The following is a 19005-nucleotide window of genomic DNA, read 5'->3' as shown; positions in this document are numbered from 1 at the left end:
TTGCAGACTCTGATCTCTAATTTTCAGAAAAACGATTTTTATTATTGTGCTTCTGAAGTACAGCCAAAAGAAGGAAGGGTGGATAGGGTTTTTGTCCTAGGGCTTTGTAATTTGATAACACTTGTCTAAATAAGCAAAATAAACCAAGACATTAACTATGTCTGATGACATATGTTTCATTCTGTACCTATAATCCATGACTTCTCTTCAAGATGAGTGAGGTCTTTTGAAGTTGATTGGTAATTGCATTTATCAGAGTTCTGATAACTTCCAATTTTATTTTCCTTTAAATTCTTGGATTATTCTTTGTTCATACATTTTATTCCTCTGCCTTCGGAGTCAGAAGACTCGGTTCAAATCATTCTTCTGGCATTTATTCCCTATGTGACATTTTAAAGTCTTTATCATCCTAGGCCTCTATTTCTTCATCTGTAAAAAGGTAATTATTCTAGTATCTTGTGACAAAGGAGAGAGTGATGAATTCTTCTACCAAAAGTTTCACCTAAGATTTCCTTTGAACTCTCAATAATTTTAAGGGTTTGTTTACATGGTATAACTATTGGGAGGTTGCAGTGATAAAAAAAAGGCAAAAACTTCAAACTAGAGTTTTTAGGAGCCATTGTCAAATTAAGATTAATGAGAAATGAAATGATGGCCAATAATGAAACAGGATTTGATAAACAAATCTTACATTTATCAAACTTCTGGGACATAGCTATTCCATCAATTAATACAACAAAAAAGATTTATTAATGACCTTCTGTATGCCAATTATTATGATAGAAATTGAGAATGCAAGTAGAATAAATGAAACCCTCCCTACTTGAAAGGAGCATACATTTTAATGGGGAAAACAATGACATGTATAAATATATACAACATAATATAAAGTAGATATATATAATATAGATATATGTAGATAATATATATGCAAAGATAAATATATAAATGCAAGGTAAAAGTTGAGGGATCAGAAAAGACTTCATATAATACTTGAGCTATATCTTTTTAAAATTTGTTTTATATATTTTATTTTTAGTATATGAAATAAAACATTTTCATAAAATATAATAAAAATGATTATACATAAAACTGCAAATCTATTAAGTACCACTTACTATTCTTTTAAAATATATAAAGCAGTTATCATATAAATTTATTTTCCCCCCTCCTTTTTTCTTCCCTTCTTCTGTTCCTCTCTGTAGAGATGGTTACCATTAGAAACACACACATATACAAGTCATTTTATACATACTGCTATTTATCAGTTTTCTCTATTTTCCTATTTTCCTTTCCTCTGCCCCTCTCTGTAGAGATGGCTACCATTATATGTATATATACATATTTGTATATATACACACATTTGTATATATACATATTTGTATATATACACACACAAGTCATTTTATATATACTTTTATTTATCAGTTCTTTCTCTGTGTCTTAAAGAGTTGGACTCTTTAAGGCTGGTAAGGAGGAAGTATATTCTAGGCACAGGAGATGGTTAATACAAAGACAAAGAGATATGATGAGATACAGCGTTATATATGAGAAACAAGAGAAAGTCAGTTTATCTTGGTCATAAAGAGCACAAGGAAGAGCAAAAAGGTGGGGTTTGGAAAGAATTCAATTTTTAAAGGAAGTCAATTTGTAGTGTATCACATGATCAGTAGTAATATGTAGCTTTAATTTTCACTTTAACCTAGTGCTTTTTCTCCCCACAGCTATACAAAAACTCCCAGTACTGTAGCATAAGAAGACACTTCCGAGGTCAGGATGAAGGGGGTCTGCCTCTTCTTTTTGGCTTGTACCTACTACTTTTTCAATGTGGCATTTGCAACCCAGAAGGGTGAGTGTTACCTGGTATCTTGGGTTTCTCTAACCAGTTCAATATGATAATTTGGTAAGGTTGGTTAAGGTGGGAGAAGGAAATGGGTGTGGGGATACTAGGGATGGTAGAGTACTACTATGGATAGAGGAAAACTACAGACTAAAGTTTACATTTGGACATCAGGATAGTTCCCTGGTTGATCCTCAGTTGCTGAGTGAGAGCCACATGGCACAGCTATTCAACTCCACGGATAGGTCTTTAAAGGTGTTTCTAAATGGAGGGGGTGAAAAGACAAGTGATGGAGGGGTGGAGAATACTCCAAAGGACAAGAAGATAATTACAGTTTTTTTGAATAGTGTAGTAGAAAGAATAATAACTAGGTAGTCAGAAGTCCTGCTTTCTACTCTTGAATCTGCCATTAACTTTGTGTGTAATCTTCATTGTGTCCCTTTCTCTTTTGGGACTACAGTGCTTGATAAGAAAATAAGAATTAATGACTTATTAAGGTTTCTTGATGTGGTGATAAATATAAACCCTAAGTATTACTAATTTTTATGAATATCTCCACAATGATTCTATATTCCATTGGTTTACCTCAACCTTTTTTTAAACTCATCCACGTTTTTATCCTGTACTATCTGTGAGGATAAAGGCAGGATAGATTCAGGATGGTGGCATAGTTCAATCATTTTAGTATTCTCTCAATAAAATATTTCTTTTTTATAGTAGGAGACAATATGATACTTTGGAAAGAATAATCATATAGGACTCATGTGAGCTGGGTTCTGAGTACTATTAACTTTTTGAGCAAGTCACTCCAACACTTTCAGTTTGCTGTGTGTAAAATAGGGGATTGTATTAGCTCCTTCCTTCCAACTCTAAAAATATCAGACTCTGGTCTCCCTATGTAGGATTTATGCAAATTAAAGATACATTGATGCTGACCAGCAAATCAAAAAAGAGTAAAAAAAGGATTTAGAGTTGAAAAATAATGTTTGTAAAAGCACTCATCAGAGTACCTGGAACATCTTGGGCAGTTAACAAATGCTTACTTTCTTCCTTCCATCCCTCCTCCAAATCCATCATTTTACATACAGAGAAACTGAGGTCCATAGTGGTGACTTTCCTAATATCAAACAGATTATGATATAGTAAATAAATATAAAATAAGGTAACATGCCATAGTGGTTGGAAAGTAGGTCTTATAAGAAGACCTGGGTTGAGGCCACACATTTGGCAGCATTGACCCAGGAAATGCTGAGCAAATCACATTGACCTCAGGTAATCACTAAACATGCTGTAGGAAATGGTGCCAATCTATATTAGTCAAATAAATTTCCTATACCAATAAAATCAAAGAATGGACTTCTCCAACAAGTAAGTGTAATAAAGAACAAAACCAGGATTCAAATACAAGTCTTTAGACTGCAAAAATATATGGAGTTTTTCTTCTTTTTTCTTCCCTTCAATTTGTCTTGTCACCACTTATGCAGTGATTTCATTACACTGGAAGCCCTGACTTAAAGATCACTTGGTCATGGCTGAAAGTTGTGACAGAAAGTCATTTAGTCATGGTGGTCCTGACAATTTTATTCTCAAACTTAGCTGATAGATGCTGCATCAAATAAAAAGGACAGGGGGGCAGCTAGGTGGCGTAGTGGATAAAGCACTGGCCTTGGAGTCAGGAGTACCTGGGTTCAAATCCGGTCTCAGACACTTAATAATTACCTAGCTGTGTGGCCTTGGGCAAGCCACTTAACTCCATTACCTTGCAAAATAAAAAAGGACAACATACAACAAATAGACAGTAGCCTATCAACAAGTATTTGTTATGTGGGAGGATAAAAATAGAACAAACCCTACTTTTAAAATGTTCTTACTGTAATGGGGCCTGGGAATGGGGAGAAAAAATAACAAGTACACAAATAATAATAATGTTGGTCCTTCATTTTTCAAAGAAGACCATAACATCAGGGAGTGATATCATGACAAGCATGTGAATTGAATTTGAGCAAGTGGGAAATGTGCTAAGTCACCAGTCTCACTTTCTCCTCCAGAGTCATTTGGGTCCAGTGGCCAATAAATTTGGATGACTGGAGATGGCCCTGGAGAGGCAATCAGGATTGAGTGACTTGGCCAAGGTCTCACAGCTAGTAAGAGTCAAACTTCTGAGGCTGGATTCGAACCCCCATTCTCTTGACTCCAAGGTCATTACAGAATAAATATAAAGAGAAAAGCATGCACATAAAATCAAAAATGGTAGTTTGGAAGGAAGGGTACTAGCAATTGGAGAGAAGGGGAATCAAAAAAGGCTAGCCAACTAGCCTTATGCCAATTAGTCATCACAAAAAAAGTTAACATATGCCTGTTTTTACATTCTATTAGGTTCAACAATACCTAGTTCCAATGTTCTGAACTTAGACTGTGGAGAGCCAGGGACACCTGCAGCCCAAGTTTGTTTTGACCCCTGTGATAACTATATCACACTTGTAGAAGCCTGGAGAAGCTTGAATCAAACAAGTAAAAGTAAGATATGTGACATCGATAAAGAAGGCTGGTATCGGTTTTCAGGTCCAGGTGGGGTACAGATGCCAGAGAAATGTGTGCCTGTCAATAGATGTGGCACAGATGCCCCGATGTGGCTGAATGGGACCCACCCATCGAGAGAAGAAGGTATTGTTAGTCGCAGAGTCTGTGCTCACTGGAGCAATAATTGTTGTCTTTGGAGCACAGTGCTGAAGGTGAAGGCTTGTTCAGGTGGATTCTATACCTACAAGATAAATGGAACACCTGCATGTGATCTGGCATACTGTACAGGTGAGAAGTTGGGGATTGGGTTACTCTAGGGTGCTTGCTAGTGTGGGGTTCACAAATCCCTTTAACTATTTAACCTCCTCTACTCCTCCCTACCCACTATAGATCCAAGTACTACTGATATACCTGAACCAACTCGACAACCTGGGCCATCTCAGCCTCCTAAGCCATCATCTCAGCCTCCTAAGCCATCATCTCAGCCTCCTAAGCCATCATCTCAGCCTCCTAAGCCATCATCTCAACCTCCTAAGCCATCATCTCAGTCTCCTAAGCCATCATCTCAGCCTCCTAAGCCATCATCCCAGCCACCTAAGCCATCTCAGACACCTAAGCCAGAATGTGATCTTAAATGTTCCCCCCAAGAAGAATGCAGGCTTGTTAATGGCACCTGGGGTTGTCACTGCAGACGAGACTTCAACCTTTCTGGTAGGTACCAAATATGGGAAGGTTGGAGGAAAACCAAAGTTCTTTTTCCATGCTGGATATAGGCAGAAGCTGTCTACTATAAGTAGTAAGGGAGTGATTGCTAAAAACAGTGGAGGAGGGGGACTGGGGCTGGGCCATAGGTAACAAGAATTTAAGTGTATAGTCAGTCTAGGCTAAGAGTTAGAGATAATAAAAGGGATAGTCCTCAAAGACTTCACATTCACAACATGTAAATAACTTAGCAATAATAATAGTATTTATGTAGAACTTATCCTCATAACAATCTTGTGAGATAAGTTCTTTACTATCCCCATTTAAAGATGAAGAAACTGAGATGAAAAGGTTAAGTGACAGACCTGCCCAGGATCACATTTGTTGTTGTTGAGTTGTTTCAGTTATATCCGATTCTTCAAGACCCCATTTGAAGGTTTGGGGGGTCTTTTTTTTTGCAAAGATACTGGAGTAGTTTACCTGTCCAGATTATTTTACAGGTGAAAAAACTGAAGTAAATGGGGATAAGTGACTTGTCCATGGCACAGTCCCTGAGGTCATATTTGAACTCAGGACGATAAGTCTTCCTGACCCAAGAAATGGCACTCAATCCACTGTGGTTAGATTTGAACTCTCTAGCTACTATACCACTTTCAGAGGAGATAGAAGGCAATTTCAGTAGGAAGGTACCAAGGAGGAAGCCAAGACTGTGTTGGGGAAGGAATGAAAGATGACTTAAAAAGCTTCTTGTAGGAGGAGGAATTTGAATGGAGTTTTGAAGGAAACCTGAGGAAAAGAATGAGAGAAAGAGAGACAGAGAGAGAGAGAGAGACAGAGCTAGAGAAAAAGACAGACAGACAGAGACAGAGAGAAACAAAGACAGACAGAATCAGAGAGAGAAACAGAGAAAGAGACAGAGACAAAGAGAGATCTCCAACAATGGAGAACAGCCAGTCCAAAGGCACTGATTTGAGAGATAGAGGGTGTTGAGAGGGAGAATAACTGAATTGTAGAATGTATGGAGAGGAAGAAAACATAGGAAATATCAAGCTGTGATGGGTCTTAAATGAAAAACAGAGCATTTTTGTATTTTAGCCAGGAGGTTATGGAGAGCTACCAAAGTTTATTGAGTAGTGAGGGTGATATGGTTAGACCTGCATTTTTTATCACTTTGGTAATTGAGTGGAGGATGGACAGGTAGCACTTCAGGTGTGTAGGAGAAGTTGCCCAGTTTTATTCCTCCCACCTGAGATCTTCAGGAAGAGACATTCAGAGACAAGTTCAACCATTCCCACAATTCAGGGAAGCTATACTAGGCTGAATCCAATTTTACAGCTCCCATTGTCACTTGCTCTATACTGACATATTCAGTTCAATTCAAGAAGCACTTATGTCCTGGGTATTATGCTATGGCACTAGAGATATGAAGACACATTCAATATAGATGTGCAACTGAGCCACCAAGAGTTCCCAATACTGACCTATAGCAAAATTAGTAAGACAGGTAATTATTAAGGTCAAATTTGAATTCAGGTCCTCAGGATTCCAGGACTGGTGCTGTTCCATCCTTCCCTAACTTTCTATGTCAGATGTGGTCTTACCAATATATTTGTGCTAGGTTCCATAAATTCTCCTGCTATCCACAACCTGAAAAAGTATTTATTTTGTCACAGTATTATAGTGAAGATATAAAGTCAAAGCTTTTTTTAATTTTGTTTCTGGAGTTTCAGTTATGCCCAATTCTTTGCAACTTCATTTGGGGTTTTCTTGGCAAAGATATTGGAGTCGTTTCCCATTTCCTTCTCCAACTCATTTTACAGAGGAGGAAATTGAGGCAAACAGTAAAATGATTTTTCAGGATCTCACAAACAGTAACTATCTGAGACCAGATTTTAAGTCACTCCATTCTCTGTACCGTTTAACTCTCCCTTTTCATTTTGTAGCAAAAAAGAAAACAAGTCTGTTGAGAATGATTTTTGTCCCATATTTTCCAAAACAAAGAAGGTCAATTACTTCATTATAGTAGAAAAAGAACTGAACTTGGAGTTGGAGGTCATGGGTTCAAATTTTAACCATCTTGGACACTCTTTTGAGCCTCAGTTTATTCATCTGCAAAATAAGAGGCACTTTATAGATATGACTATAATCCTAAGATTTTATGTCCATTTGCCTACTTCCTGATTTCAGAATCCAATGTAGAATATTCCAGTGTTGGTCATATCAAATATTTCACAGGGTACTCAAACTCTGATCCTGGAAACAATCATTTTTTGCTTGTTATTCCCCATGAGTGGAAATCTTTTGCTTTGCAGATTTATCTCTGGTCTCTCTCTTACCTCCTTCAAAAACTCATCAAAAATCTTACTTTTGGGGCAGCTAGGTTGCATAGTGGATAGAGCACTGGCCTTGGAGTCAAGAGGACCTGAGTTCAAATTTGACCTCAGACACTTAATTACCTGTGTGACCTTGGGCAAGTCACTTAACTCCATTGCCTTAAATAAATAATTTTTTTAAAAATCTTACCTTCAACAAGAAGCCTTTCCAACTCTTATTTCTAGTGGCCTTTCCTTGTTTGTGCATAGTTGTTTGTATTACATCTTCCTCATTAGATTGTGAAGCTCCTTTTTTTTAAGGTTTTTGCAAAGTAAACGTGGTTAAGTGGCTTGCCCAAGGCCACACAGCTAGGTAATTATTAAGTGTCTGAGACTTGATTTGAACCCAGGTACTCCTGACTCCAAGGCCGGTGCTTTAGCCACTACGCCACTTAGCCACCCCGATTGTGAAGCTCCTTAAGAGTAGTGACTATCTGGGCGGCTAGGTGGCGTAGTGGCTAAAGCACCGGCCTTGGAGTCAGGAATACCTGGGTTAAAATGGGGTCTGAAGACACTTAATAATTACCTAGCTGTGTGGCCTTGGGCAAGCCACTTAACCCCGCTTGCCTTGCAAAAACCTAAAGAAAAAAAGAGTAGTGACTATCTTTTACTTTTCTTTATATTCCCATTGCTTACCAAAATTCCCAGAATATTGTAGGTCTTTAACAAATCTTAGTTGACTGATTTTATTGATGTGCATGCCTGATGGTATTTCAGATATTGCTAACTTCCATCGTCAACTGAAATGTGGAGTCAATGAAATCAGCTTGTCTCTGGACAAGTGTCAGCTGGAAAGTTTGGGGTACATTGGAGAGATATTTGCCTACCTCAAAAACAGGAATTGCAGTAAAGTTTTGAAGACAAATGAGAAGACTTGGCTATCGGTGGTGACCCCAACACAGGCTGGAGCTTGTGGAACAACTCTGGAGGTAGCCTTAGTTCAGTGCTTTTTTCCCTAGGAAATAGAAAGAAATCAAAAGAAGACCAGATATGGTGTTTCCCATCTTCTCCAAAACAAAAATATTCAATTTTTAAATGTGTTACAATAATTGCAACAAAAATCATCAACAACAACCTCCAACCCTCCACTTCCCATTAAAAATGTGTTGGGTAACAACCCAGGATTTGGATTTGCCAAACCAGATAATAATGTCAATTGTCTATCATGAGGAAAGAGTAATTAATCCTTTCCTTTGTCATTCCCTTCATGAGTGAAATCTTTATGAGTTTACATCAACTCACTTGGTACTTTTAGGGATTTTCTAAAGCTTAACATTCAACTTTAGTTGGGTTGCTGAAGTCATTATTTTGTACTAAGAGGTGATGATTTCTGAAAATGGCAAATGTTTTACAGGCAAATTTTTTTGGGGAAAGTATGCTTGACACATTATAGAATTGAAACAGCATTATTATTTTCATCATTACTTTCTTAAGTCTAGAAAATCAACAAGATAATAAATGAAGATGATTTGTAGTCTTTGGGATTTCAGAGGTATAAATTCTCACATTCAAAATTTAACAATCAGATTTCCAATTGATTGAGCTTTCTCCAGCTTACCTTTAAATTGCTAATGTTTTTATAAAATTTTAATATTAGCAAAGTCCTTTACATAGATGATCTCATTTAAAAAGACCTTCCCATTGTAGTGATCAAAAATGTGGAAATATTCACCCCACCTTTAGCCCTTGACATCCCACCTGGAGCGATTTAAGGTACATTTGGACTACATCTAGAATTAAATTAATTTTATCCCCCCCCCCCAAAAAATGATGCCTTTCAAAGTTGAATTCCTAAGAGATGACACATCAATGAAAAGCAACAGAATAAGAATACAGTCATTTTAAAAATCCAAATTATGGAGGGTATAATGAATGAATTCTGTAGTTCAATGGATAGAATTCAAGGTCTGTAGTTAAGATAACCCCTTTCCGGAGTTCAAATTTGACCTTAGACCCTTACAAGCTGCGTGATCCTGGGCAAGACCCTGTTTGTATCAGTTTCCTTATCTGTAGAGTAAGAAAGAGAAGGAAATGCAAATCACTCTAGTATATTTGCCAAAAGAGCCCCAAATGGGGTCATAAAGAGTTGAAAATGACTGAACAACAAGATTTAAGAGACATGGATTCTAGCTCTACTCTTGGTTTCATTATTGCTTAAATGAAGGAACCAAATGATTTAGAAGGTGACCTCATGGAACTATAATGTCCTTTTTGTGGTTGGATTTTATAATGCCTCCTAAAAGTACCAAGTAATATACATTTTTTTAAAAATTGAAATCAAGTAAAATGAATTTTGCCTAAAAATCTTCTGAGATCTTCCTGTTGCCTCTCAAATAAATGAATATACATATTACATATGTTTAAATACACATATGCATGCACCCACATGTGTGTATGTGATTGGGGGGGTAAGGAGTATGGTGTGGTGATACTGTTTCAAGATGGAAACATAAAAGGTTATATATGCCAATTTAAAAAGGAGAAACCACTATTATGATAAGCAGCAAGGATACCTAAAGGACAGTATTTGAGAAATGCTGATTCAGACCTGTTTCATTTGTGTAAAACTGAGGCTAGTAACATGGAATATTTCTTTTTTCCCTAAGAGAAATGCAACTCATGCTATTTATAAAAACACCTTGACCTTGACCAATCAGCTCATCATCAGAGACAACATTTTCAGAGTTGATTTTCAATGTGCGTACCCCTTGGATATGAAAGTCAGTCTTCAAACAGCTATGAAGCCCATTGTCAGGTACAACACTGGAAGAGTTGCCTTTGTGAATGGTGCACTCTATAATATTTGTGATTGCAATTTACAACATAGAGCATGTGTGCAGCATGGATGGCACTTGTATATCTTCTCTGGGTACAAGAATATTATCACTAACTCACTGTCAAGAGAACAGATGTCAGGGTTTGTGTTTATAATTGTTGAGTCATTTTGCACCCATTTGCACCCACTTTTATCTTGGCTAGAAAGGTGAGGAGGAGGCAAAGATGAGGAAAAGCATGGGGGACAGCTGGTGCAAATGCTCAGGGCTATGAGATAAGAGTGTCTGTGGGACAACAAGGATTCTAGTGCCACTGAATACAAGAATATATATCCAAGTGTGTAGAGTGCCTAAAGTATAAGAAGATTGTAAAGGGGAGTTGGGTGGGACAGGTCAAGGCTAAGTAGCCCATAAGGAGATCAGACTCAAGTCCTTGGCTTCATAAAACATTGACTTCAAATGTGTTTTACCATTGGAGATAACTGCTTCCATTTCACAAACCCTGAGTACAGTTTATGGTTATTCCCCCTCTAGTTGGAATTAACTCCCTTCTCTCTACTTCTCACATCAATTTTGTTGTTTATCTCTAATGCTCTTGTCATACAATGATGCATGTTATAGTTGTTTTTGTGGCTCAACCTCATTGACTGTAAGCTCCAGGGCATTTATATTGTATTGTCTAAGATGTGTCTTCCTTATCATTTATCACAGTGCTTTGCACACAGTTGGCTTTTAATAAATATTTGTTGAATGAATGAATAAAAGGTAAAAGGCTGATATTTCTACTATTATGGTCTTTATTCTAGTGCCCTGAATATTAGTGCCACTGGCTCAGGAGAATTCCTAGTGAGAATGGCTCTCTTCCAAGACCAGAATTACACTTCCCCTTATGAAGGTCCCATGGCTGTATTGTCTGTGGAATCCATGCTTTATGTGGGTGCCATTTTATATCAAGGGGATACCTCCCAGTTCAAACTACTGATGAAGAACTGCTATGCCACGCCCACTAAAGATCCAACAGACCCCTTTAAGTATTTCATCATTAAGAACAGGTATTTGCCACTAAATGATTTTCTGGGGGCAAAACTCTATTTCAGCTTTAGGATTTGGATCATCTGAGTCTTCCTAGAAGGATAACCCTACCACTATCACCTTCACAGCTGCCCAAACTTACGTGATCCAACCATCAGTGTGGAGGAGAATGGAGTGTCTACTGAAGGTCGCTTTTCAGTTCAAATGTTTATGTTTGCTGGAAATTATGACCTTGTCTACCTGCACTGTGAAGTTCATCTCTGTGACAATGTCAAAGAACGATGTCGTCCAGTAAGTGCATCTCGAGTATGATTGAATTCTTCTGCAGTGTCCACAGGCAGTGTGTATTTATAATATGTTATACAAATCACACTAGAGTGATGGTCTTTAGGAACTTTACTTAATTTAAAATAGCTTAGGATAACCATTTTCTTTATGTGCTTTCCACTCCACTTCAGTCTTGGATACTTAAAAAAAAGATTACTGAGGAGCAAAAAAGTTACCTTAACCCATTCCACCAAAGCAAAGTCCATCAATGTGGGAGGGCAACTTCAGGTTTTAGACATCTGAAAAGGAAATGTTAAACCAAGGGAAATACATATTTCACTCAATATTTATGGTAAGCTAGGAGAGGAAGAAAATTTGGAAATAAATTTTGTAAATCAAAGCTGGGAAAAAGTTTGCTTACTTGAAGAGAGTAGATGGGACAAGTAAGGAAGTAAAGTAGGTTATGTATTATGGGGTAGATTGTAGGAGTGGTCTGGAGGGTATGAGTCTAAATCTGATACAAAATGATGGGGATTCATTTGAGGTCACTTTGAGGATTGATAAATTAAAATTTCAGACACTATATGATATTTGGATCAGGAAAAGAAAAAGTACAAGTCTAATAAAAATTAGAGCCAGTGGCCTAATGTTCAGGGCACTGGAATAAAGACCATAATGGTAGAAATATCAGAAGTCTAACAAAGTATTCTGAATGATGGAAGACATATGGAAAGCATGACTGATTCCAAAGTTAGTGTTGCTGGGGTCAGAGGCATGTGTCAGTTGGAAATCTCCAGTTAGAAGCTTATCTGATGGGAATTTTCCACTCTAACAGCCTTGCTCTGGAATTCAACACCGAAGTGAAGTCGCTATCGACCCAGCTCATGTTCTGGATTTAGGACCTATTGCCCGAAGAGGTAAACACACACATACACACACACACATACAAATGCACACACACCCCAAAACTTAATGATGATGAGAGTGTGAGGTCATCAATAACATTCTTGGAGGAAAGATTCAATTAATTTTCCATTTGGTTAATGGATTTGGTGATTAGGATATTATTGGTGATCTTGGAGAGAGCACTTTTAGTAGTAAGGTGGAGAGGTTGGGAACTATATGATAGGGGTTTGAAAAATGAGTAGGTGATGAAGAAATAAGTCTTTGAGAGCAAAGAGAGATGGAAATCAGGTTAAATGGGGATCAAGGTCAAAAGAAGGACAGAAGCAACTCTAGCATGTTATTGAATAAAGAAGAGGAAGTGAGGATGCAAAAAAGAGAAGGATTTGTTATTGGAACACAGCCTGAAAAAACAAGGGAAGCTTTAAAGGGTAAAAGAAGTCAAGAAAAGGCAATAAGCATATTTTATTTGATGAGGTAAGTATATGTCGGGGGATACAGCCACATCAGCTTTACCATCATACATTTACTGCTTGAGCTTAGGGCTTTTAATTTTTTTAATTATTAAAAAAATTTAGGAATAGCTTCCCTCCCCGTGTTCCATGCCTTATAGCCTCCTTTACTTGTGAATCAATCAAAAGACATTTATTAAGGTCCTCTTTTATGGCAGAGATTATGCTTGGTATTGGGTTTACAATGATAAAAGTGAAACAATCCCTGCCCTCAAAGAGTTTACTTACAATCTAGTTGGGTGAAGACAATACGTACATAGAGTTACATTCAAAATAGATACAGGGCAATTTTGTGGTTTTGGTGATGGACTGGGAAGTAGTGGTGAAGGTCCTAGTAACTCTGGAAGAGTTAATGAATAAGGAAGACATCATATTAGAGGTACTATCTTGAGCTGAGCACTGAAGGATACTAAGGATTTTTAGAAGAGGTAAGGAGTATATTCCAAACATAAGCCAACATTTTGTGCAAAGACAGAGATGGAGATAGAGTGCTAAATTTATTTGGTTAAGCTACAGTTTACATTGTGAACTTTTCCATGAGTGGAAAAGTAAGTTAAGGATCAGCAAAGGAGTTTATATTTGGTCCTTGAAATAAGAGGGAATCATTGGAGTTTTTTGAACTGTGATCAGACTTGCTTTTTAGGTCTTCAGAAGACTGTTGATTGTATGGAGGAGAATGAACTGGAGAGTGGGAGAGATTTGAGGCAGGGAGATCAATTAGGAGGCTATTGCCATAGAACAGGTAGAAAATAATTAGGGTCTGAACTATAATAAGGTCTGAGAATTGAGAAAGTGAAGGATACAAGGAATATTATCAAGATAGCAGGATTAGGTAACTGAGAGGGTACATGGGATGAGTGGGAATGATCTTTCATTACCACATATCAAAAAGAACACGTGATGTCTCTTTGAACTGTCCTGCTCTCCTGTTGAGATCTAAATGTGATAAGCCATTCATTAACCCATCATTTTTCATATTATTACTCTTTAGAAATAGGATGACTCAAAGGCTGCTGGGAATTGGCTGATAGAACCCTCACTTTTATGTTCTCATTTGTAGGTTCCCCATCTGTCCCTGTTGTAAGTGGAGCCACCAGCCCCTTAGGTAAGTTATTCCTTTTGCCTTCCCTCCTTCCATCTCTTTTCCTTCATTTCTTTTTTCCTCCCACCCTCCCTCCCTCTTTCTTTTTCTCCTTCCCTTCTTCTCTTACTTCCTTTCTTTTAACCTTTCTCTACTTCTAGCAGCCATACCTCTCATATTTTCTATCTCAATCCTTACTCCTGCTTGTTTTGTTTTAAACCAGATAATGAACTACAATAAGTAATACAGATAAGTAAGCCTGGAAATACCCCAACTATAATTGATAAATTTAGTACGTAATAAAAATCTCCAGGGCAACTAGGTAGCTCATGGATAGAGCTCTGGGTCTGAAGTCAGAAAGACCTAAGTTCAATGTGATCCCAGACACTTGCTAGCTGTCTTACCCTGGGAAAATAACATAACCTCTGTTTGCCTTAATCCACTGAAGAAGAAAATGGCAAACCATTCTGGTATCTTTGTCAAGAAAACCCCATGAACAATATTGACATACTATGGTCCTTGGGGTCACAAAGAGTGACTGAATGACTGAATAATAAAAAAAAAATCCCCAAACAACTGCAACAAGATGGCAACTTGCCAATACATCATGCTTAACACAAAATACAGCCAAAACAACTTAGACAATAATATTCTATAAAATTCCAGGATCTCTTCCTCTGGAGATCTTTAAAGTCAGAAAAATCTTCTCAAAAGACTGGGCTATTGGTATAGTCAAAAGTCAGAGGGACTAAGAAAACAAGTGAAGAAGAGGGGAGGGGTCCCTCCTTAGAAAAATAAATGCATCAAGTGAAATTCATAGGGACACACAAGAAATTAATGGTACTGAAATGCAATTACTGAAATAATAATAACAACAACAACAATAATGTCACACACACACACATACACACACACACACACACACACACACACACACACACACACACTGGAAAAAAGCACTGGAATTAGGAATCTTGAGTCATATATTTTAGTCCTAACTCCTTCTAGAATCAAGAGATAGCCAGACACCTGAACTTTTTTTAGTCCCTTAATTTTTTGGTATTAATAAAAATTCTAATACAAAGATGGCCTACCTCCTATTGCTTCTTTAAGAATGTAAATAATTGGTATGAGTATGAGAAGGAATCACAGGGTCAGCACCTCCTCCTCAACTTACAGTCTTAAAAAGTTTCCTAGGTCATTGAGAGATTGAGTGACTTTCCTGTGGTCACAGACAAGACTTGAATTAAGTCTTCCTGACCCTAGGTTAGCTTTCTATTCATGATAGAACATTACTCTCCCAGGTAAAGAGAGCTTATAACAGCAAATATTGTTGTTTTTCAGTCATTTCAATAGTTTATAACTCTTCATGACCCCATTTAGGACTTCTTGGCAGATATACTGAAGTGGTTTGTCATTTCCTTCTCCAAATCATTTTATAGATGAGGAAACTGAGACAAATAGGTTAAGTGACTTGATCAGGTTCACATAGCTAGTAAGTGTCTGAGGCAGGATTTGGACTCAATAAGATGAGTCTTCCTGACTCCATTCAGAATTCTATCACTTCAACACTTGGCTGTACCATTTTGTACAGCCTTGCAAACTACAAGGCTAGTAAAGATAAGATAAACAAATAGAGACAATGTGCATATAGAGAGGATCTCACATAGTCATCAGTGACTGCAGTCACTCTGACTGCATTTCTGCTTTTGGCTTGATGTCTATTCAGAAGGTAAGCTCTTTCTTTTCTCCTCTAGTGCAGTGAACAACTGGAATCTTGTTTGAGTCTGATGATCATCTTCACCATACCCTCAAAGTTTGAGATCAGTGGATAACTTGACATTTTCTCTTTTATGTTTCAGGGCTCCTAATGATCTGGCCTGGATTATTGCTATCTCTCCTTGGAATTTTGCTGCTCCATTGATCTACTGGGTATCATGTCCCTGGCTATAGAAATGGAACCTTCTATCAAATGAAGCTCTCACATCCTGGACATTGCCTTTTAACACTCCAAAGGACATAGAGAATATGGTTTAGTAATAGTTATGAAGTAGGAGCAAGTATGTAGTAGCTCTTTCTCTTTTTAAATTAACAGAAGTAGTCAGTGACTTTATCTATTTTCTCTCTCAGAGGACTATCTTTCAACTAGGGGGCTTCATATCTATGCCTCACTCAGCAGTATGGAAGAAACTTTAAGGAAGGCCTCTAGGTGCCTGGCATGTTATGAATAATCTGCATGTCCATCCAAGGCTTTATCTCATCCTAGTCCTGAATCTAGGGCTTCTTATGTCAGCCCTTAGCCCCAGCAATGGGGGAAGTGGGCTGATTTATTGACTAGAACTGCTTAATTATGGATACAGTAATATAAATGTGACCTAATGGGCTAGTTCCCCACAGTGCATCCCTATCTACCTCAAACTATGAAATTTCCTTAGCCTGAGGTGTTAAGTAGTGATGGAGACTAGAGCTGAGGAAGCCAATGAATCAACACCCCATCCCCTTCACTCCCCTCATCACCGCACTCAACCTCTGATTCTGGTTAATGAGATTATAAAGTAATAAGCAGCTATGAAAGCAGACTCCAACCTGATTTTAGGGAAAGCTTTAATAAACATTCAACAAGCATATGATCCAGGTGCTCTCAAGCACCCAAAAAAAGGGAAAGCAAAAGTAGAATGTAGTAGCATTGGATTTGAAGTTACTAGGTTTGACTGTTCACTCTGTGTGACCTTGAACAAATTACTTGAATTCTCCAAGTCTTAGTTTCCTTATCTATAAAATGAGGACAGGAAACTAAATAATTATAAGGACTATTCCTCCTATGTTACATATGTGATATCCTGATTGCTCTACCAAGATCTTTCCTACAAGACCAATACTGGTCTCCTGAACCCAAACCCTATTTCTCTGGTAGGAGGATACATCTTGGAATAATGACTTAAAAACTGAAATCTAATGGTGGGGGGAAATAGGGTGGAAGTGACTTACTATAACATCATCTCCTGCCACCATATAGTTTATAATAACAATATTGAGAATACATATTTATCACAAAGTACTTTAACTGAAACTCAATGCAAGTATAATAATATCCATTTTACAGATGAGGAAACTGAGAGTTAAGAATAACACAGTTGGTGACAGGACTCGAAAGGGAACCTATTATTTAAAGTCCAAGTTCAATGCTCTTCTGACCATACAATACTGGTCTAAAGAAAGGAATTGCCTTGAGGGGTGTCTTTTGTGATGCTTGTGTCCCTGAATTCTAAACTCCAAGCCACTAGATGTTCTTCCTCTTTTTTCTATTCCCATTCTTCTAATATGGTACTCTTTTTATGTCATCCTTCCAGATTCCTTGATAGGCAGTACAGTAGATAGAAATTAGGAGGTAGAGTCAAGAAGACATGAATTCAGATCCTACTTCAGACAATTGTTTAACTCTTGGTGTCACTTAACCTCTATTTGTCTCAGTTTCCTTCATCAATAAAATGAAGATAATACTGGCATCTACATCCCAGAGTTGTGCTAGCTATTATTATTATCAAATTCACTTTTTTCTTTTTCTATACAAAGTGAGGAGATAAAAGCTTCCATTACCAGTTAGGGGCATAACTTGAGCCATGTTATCTTCTTTATTTTTGCTTTACTTTCCTTCTCTGTAAAGTTTGGATAATGTCTGCCTTGGTCACCTTACAACACTTTTGAAAAGATCAAATGAGAAAATTCACATGAAAAGACTTTGAAAAGTATAAAGCACTCTACAAATACAACACATTATTTTTATTATTTCTCCCACAATAGAATTGTTGCAGGAGGCCACCGGATTCTCTTTCAAAAGATGAATGCCACAGCTGTATCATGATTAATTGAAAGCCTCCTACCAATCTGGTCATTATTGTTTTATTCTTAATAAAGCTTATAAAGCTAATAATAATAATAATAATAATAATAATAATAATAATAATAATGGTTTATAGTGATGATAAAAAGTACAGTGAAAAAGTACAGTTCTTTTCATGCATTTGCATTGTGTAACATTGTATTTAGATTAGAAAGAAGCTTTTAAAATCATCTAGTTTCATGCCCTGATTTTATAAATAAGAAAACTGAGCTTCAGAGAGATTAAATGATTTGTCCAAAGTCATACAAAGTGATCATTCAAATCCAGCCCTTTTGAACTAAACTCTACTACATTCTGCTTCTTTTGCCTTCTTTCTTAACTTTTTTTCCACTGGAACTTAAGAGGAATATTTTTAGATATCTTGGATTTCCAAAGCTAAAGCTTTAAGGGAATTGTTGAAAAAAAAAAGCACTTTTTCATTGGACACAATGAAAGACTCCTTCCTGCTCTGTCATTAAAACTTACCCTCACCAATTTTGACAGGACAAATTCCTGGTAGAATAAGTCCAATATATTATTATTTGCTCTCTCAATGCCACCTACTGGCTTGCCTTGGAAAGATTCTTCCCCAGACATGATAGACATATTTCTTTTTCTTAACATACAACATCAACACTGACATAAAATTAAAGAGAAAATTTTAACTTCAGCCAAACAAACTTATCAAGGAGAAAAACACATTCAGAGAAGTGAATTCACTTTGAAAAAGTAACACATAGTGGGAGAGAATAATAGCTCATACTTATTTTGTGTCTTATAGTTTATAAAGCATCTTCTTTGCAATGGCCCTTTGAGGTAAGAAGTTGAAATATTAGCACCATTTTTCAGATGAAGAAAACCCAGATCTTCTGATTTTCAGTTCAATGACTTCATGCTATTCTGAATCTGAGTTATAGAATCTTGGATTTTGGCACCTGTTAGCCCAAAACTTTTATGTTATGGATGAAGAACCTGAGGTTCAGAGATGTTAAGAGAATAATTTTCTAAGATAGGAATTGATACCCCAATTTGTCTTGCTTGATTCTCCTAAACCAGCAGATAAAAGGGAATTGTTGTCCTTGGAGATATAGGGTAAATTTGAGGATGGGGATTGGCCTCAAA

At 37.1% G+C, this 19005-nt stretch overlaps 1 protein-coding gene across 1 annotated transcript; it reads left to right on the top strand.

The window, feature by feature from the left end:
- The first annotated feature begins 1730 nt into the window (after window positions 1-1730).
- Window positions 1731-16610, top strand: GP2 (glycoprotein 2). The gene is made up of 10 exons (XM_074201335.1): window positions 1731-1849; window positions 4217-4648; window positions 4751-5071; window positions 8152-8363; window positions 10041-10189; window positions 11015-11260; window positions 11369-11531; window positions 12343-12424; window positions 13983-14027; window positions 15866-16610. Exons 1-10 carry the CDS (start codon window positions 1777-1779, stop codon window positions 15925-15927), a joined length of 1785 nt encoding a protein of 594 aa, XP_074057436.1. The 5' UTR covers window positions 1731-1776; the 3' UTR covers window positions 15928-16610.
- Window positions 16611-19005: the final 2395 nt, after the last annotated feature.

This window comes from Macrotis lagotis, chromosome X (assembly GCF_037893015.1).
Source record: "Macrotis lagotis isolate mMagLag1 chromosome X, bilby.v1.9.chrom.fasta, whole genome shotgun sequence".
Classification (NCBI taxonomy): domain Eukaryota; kingdom Metazoa; phylum Chordata; class Mammalia; order Peramelemorphia; family Peramelidae; genus Macrotis; species Macrotis lagotis.
The sequence above is the reverse complement of the archived record's forward strand: the minus strand, read 5'-3'. Positions and strand labels throughout refer to the sequence as shown.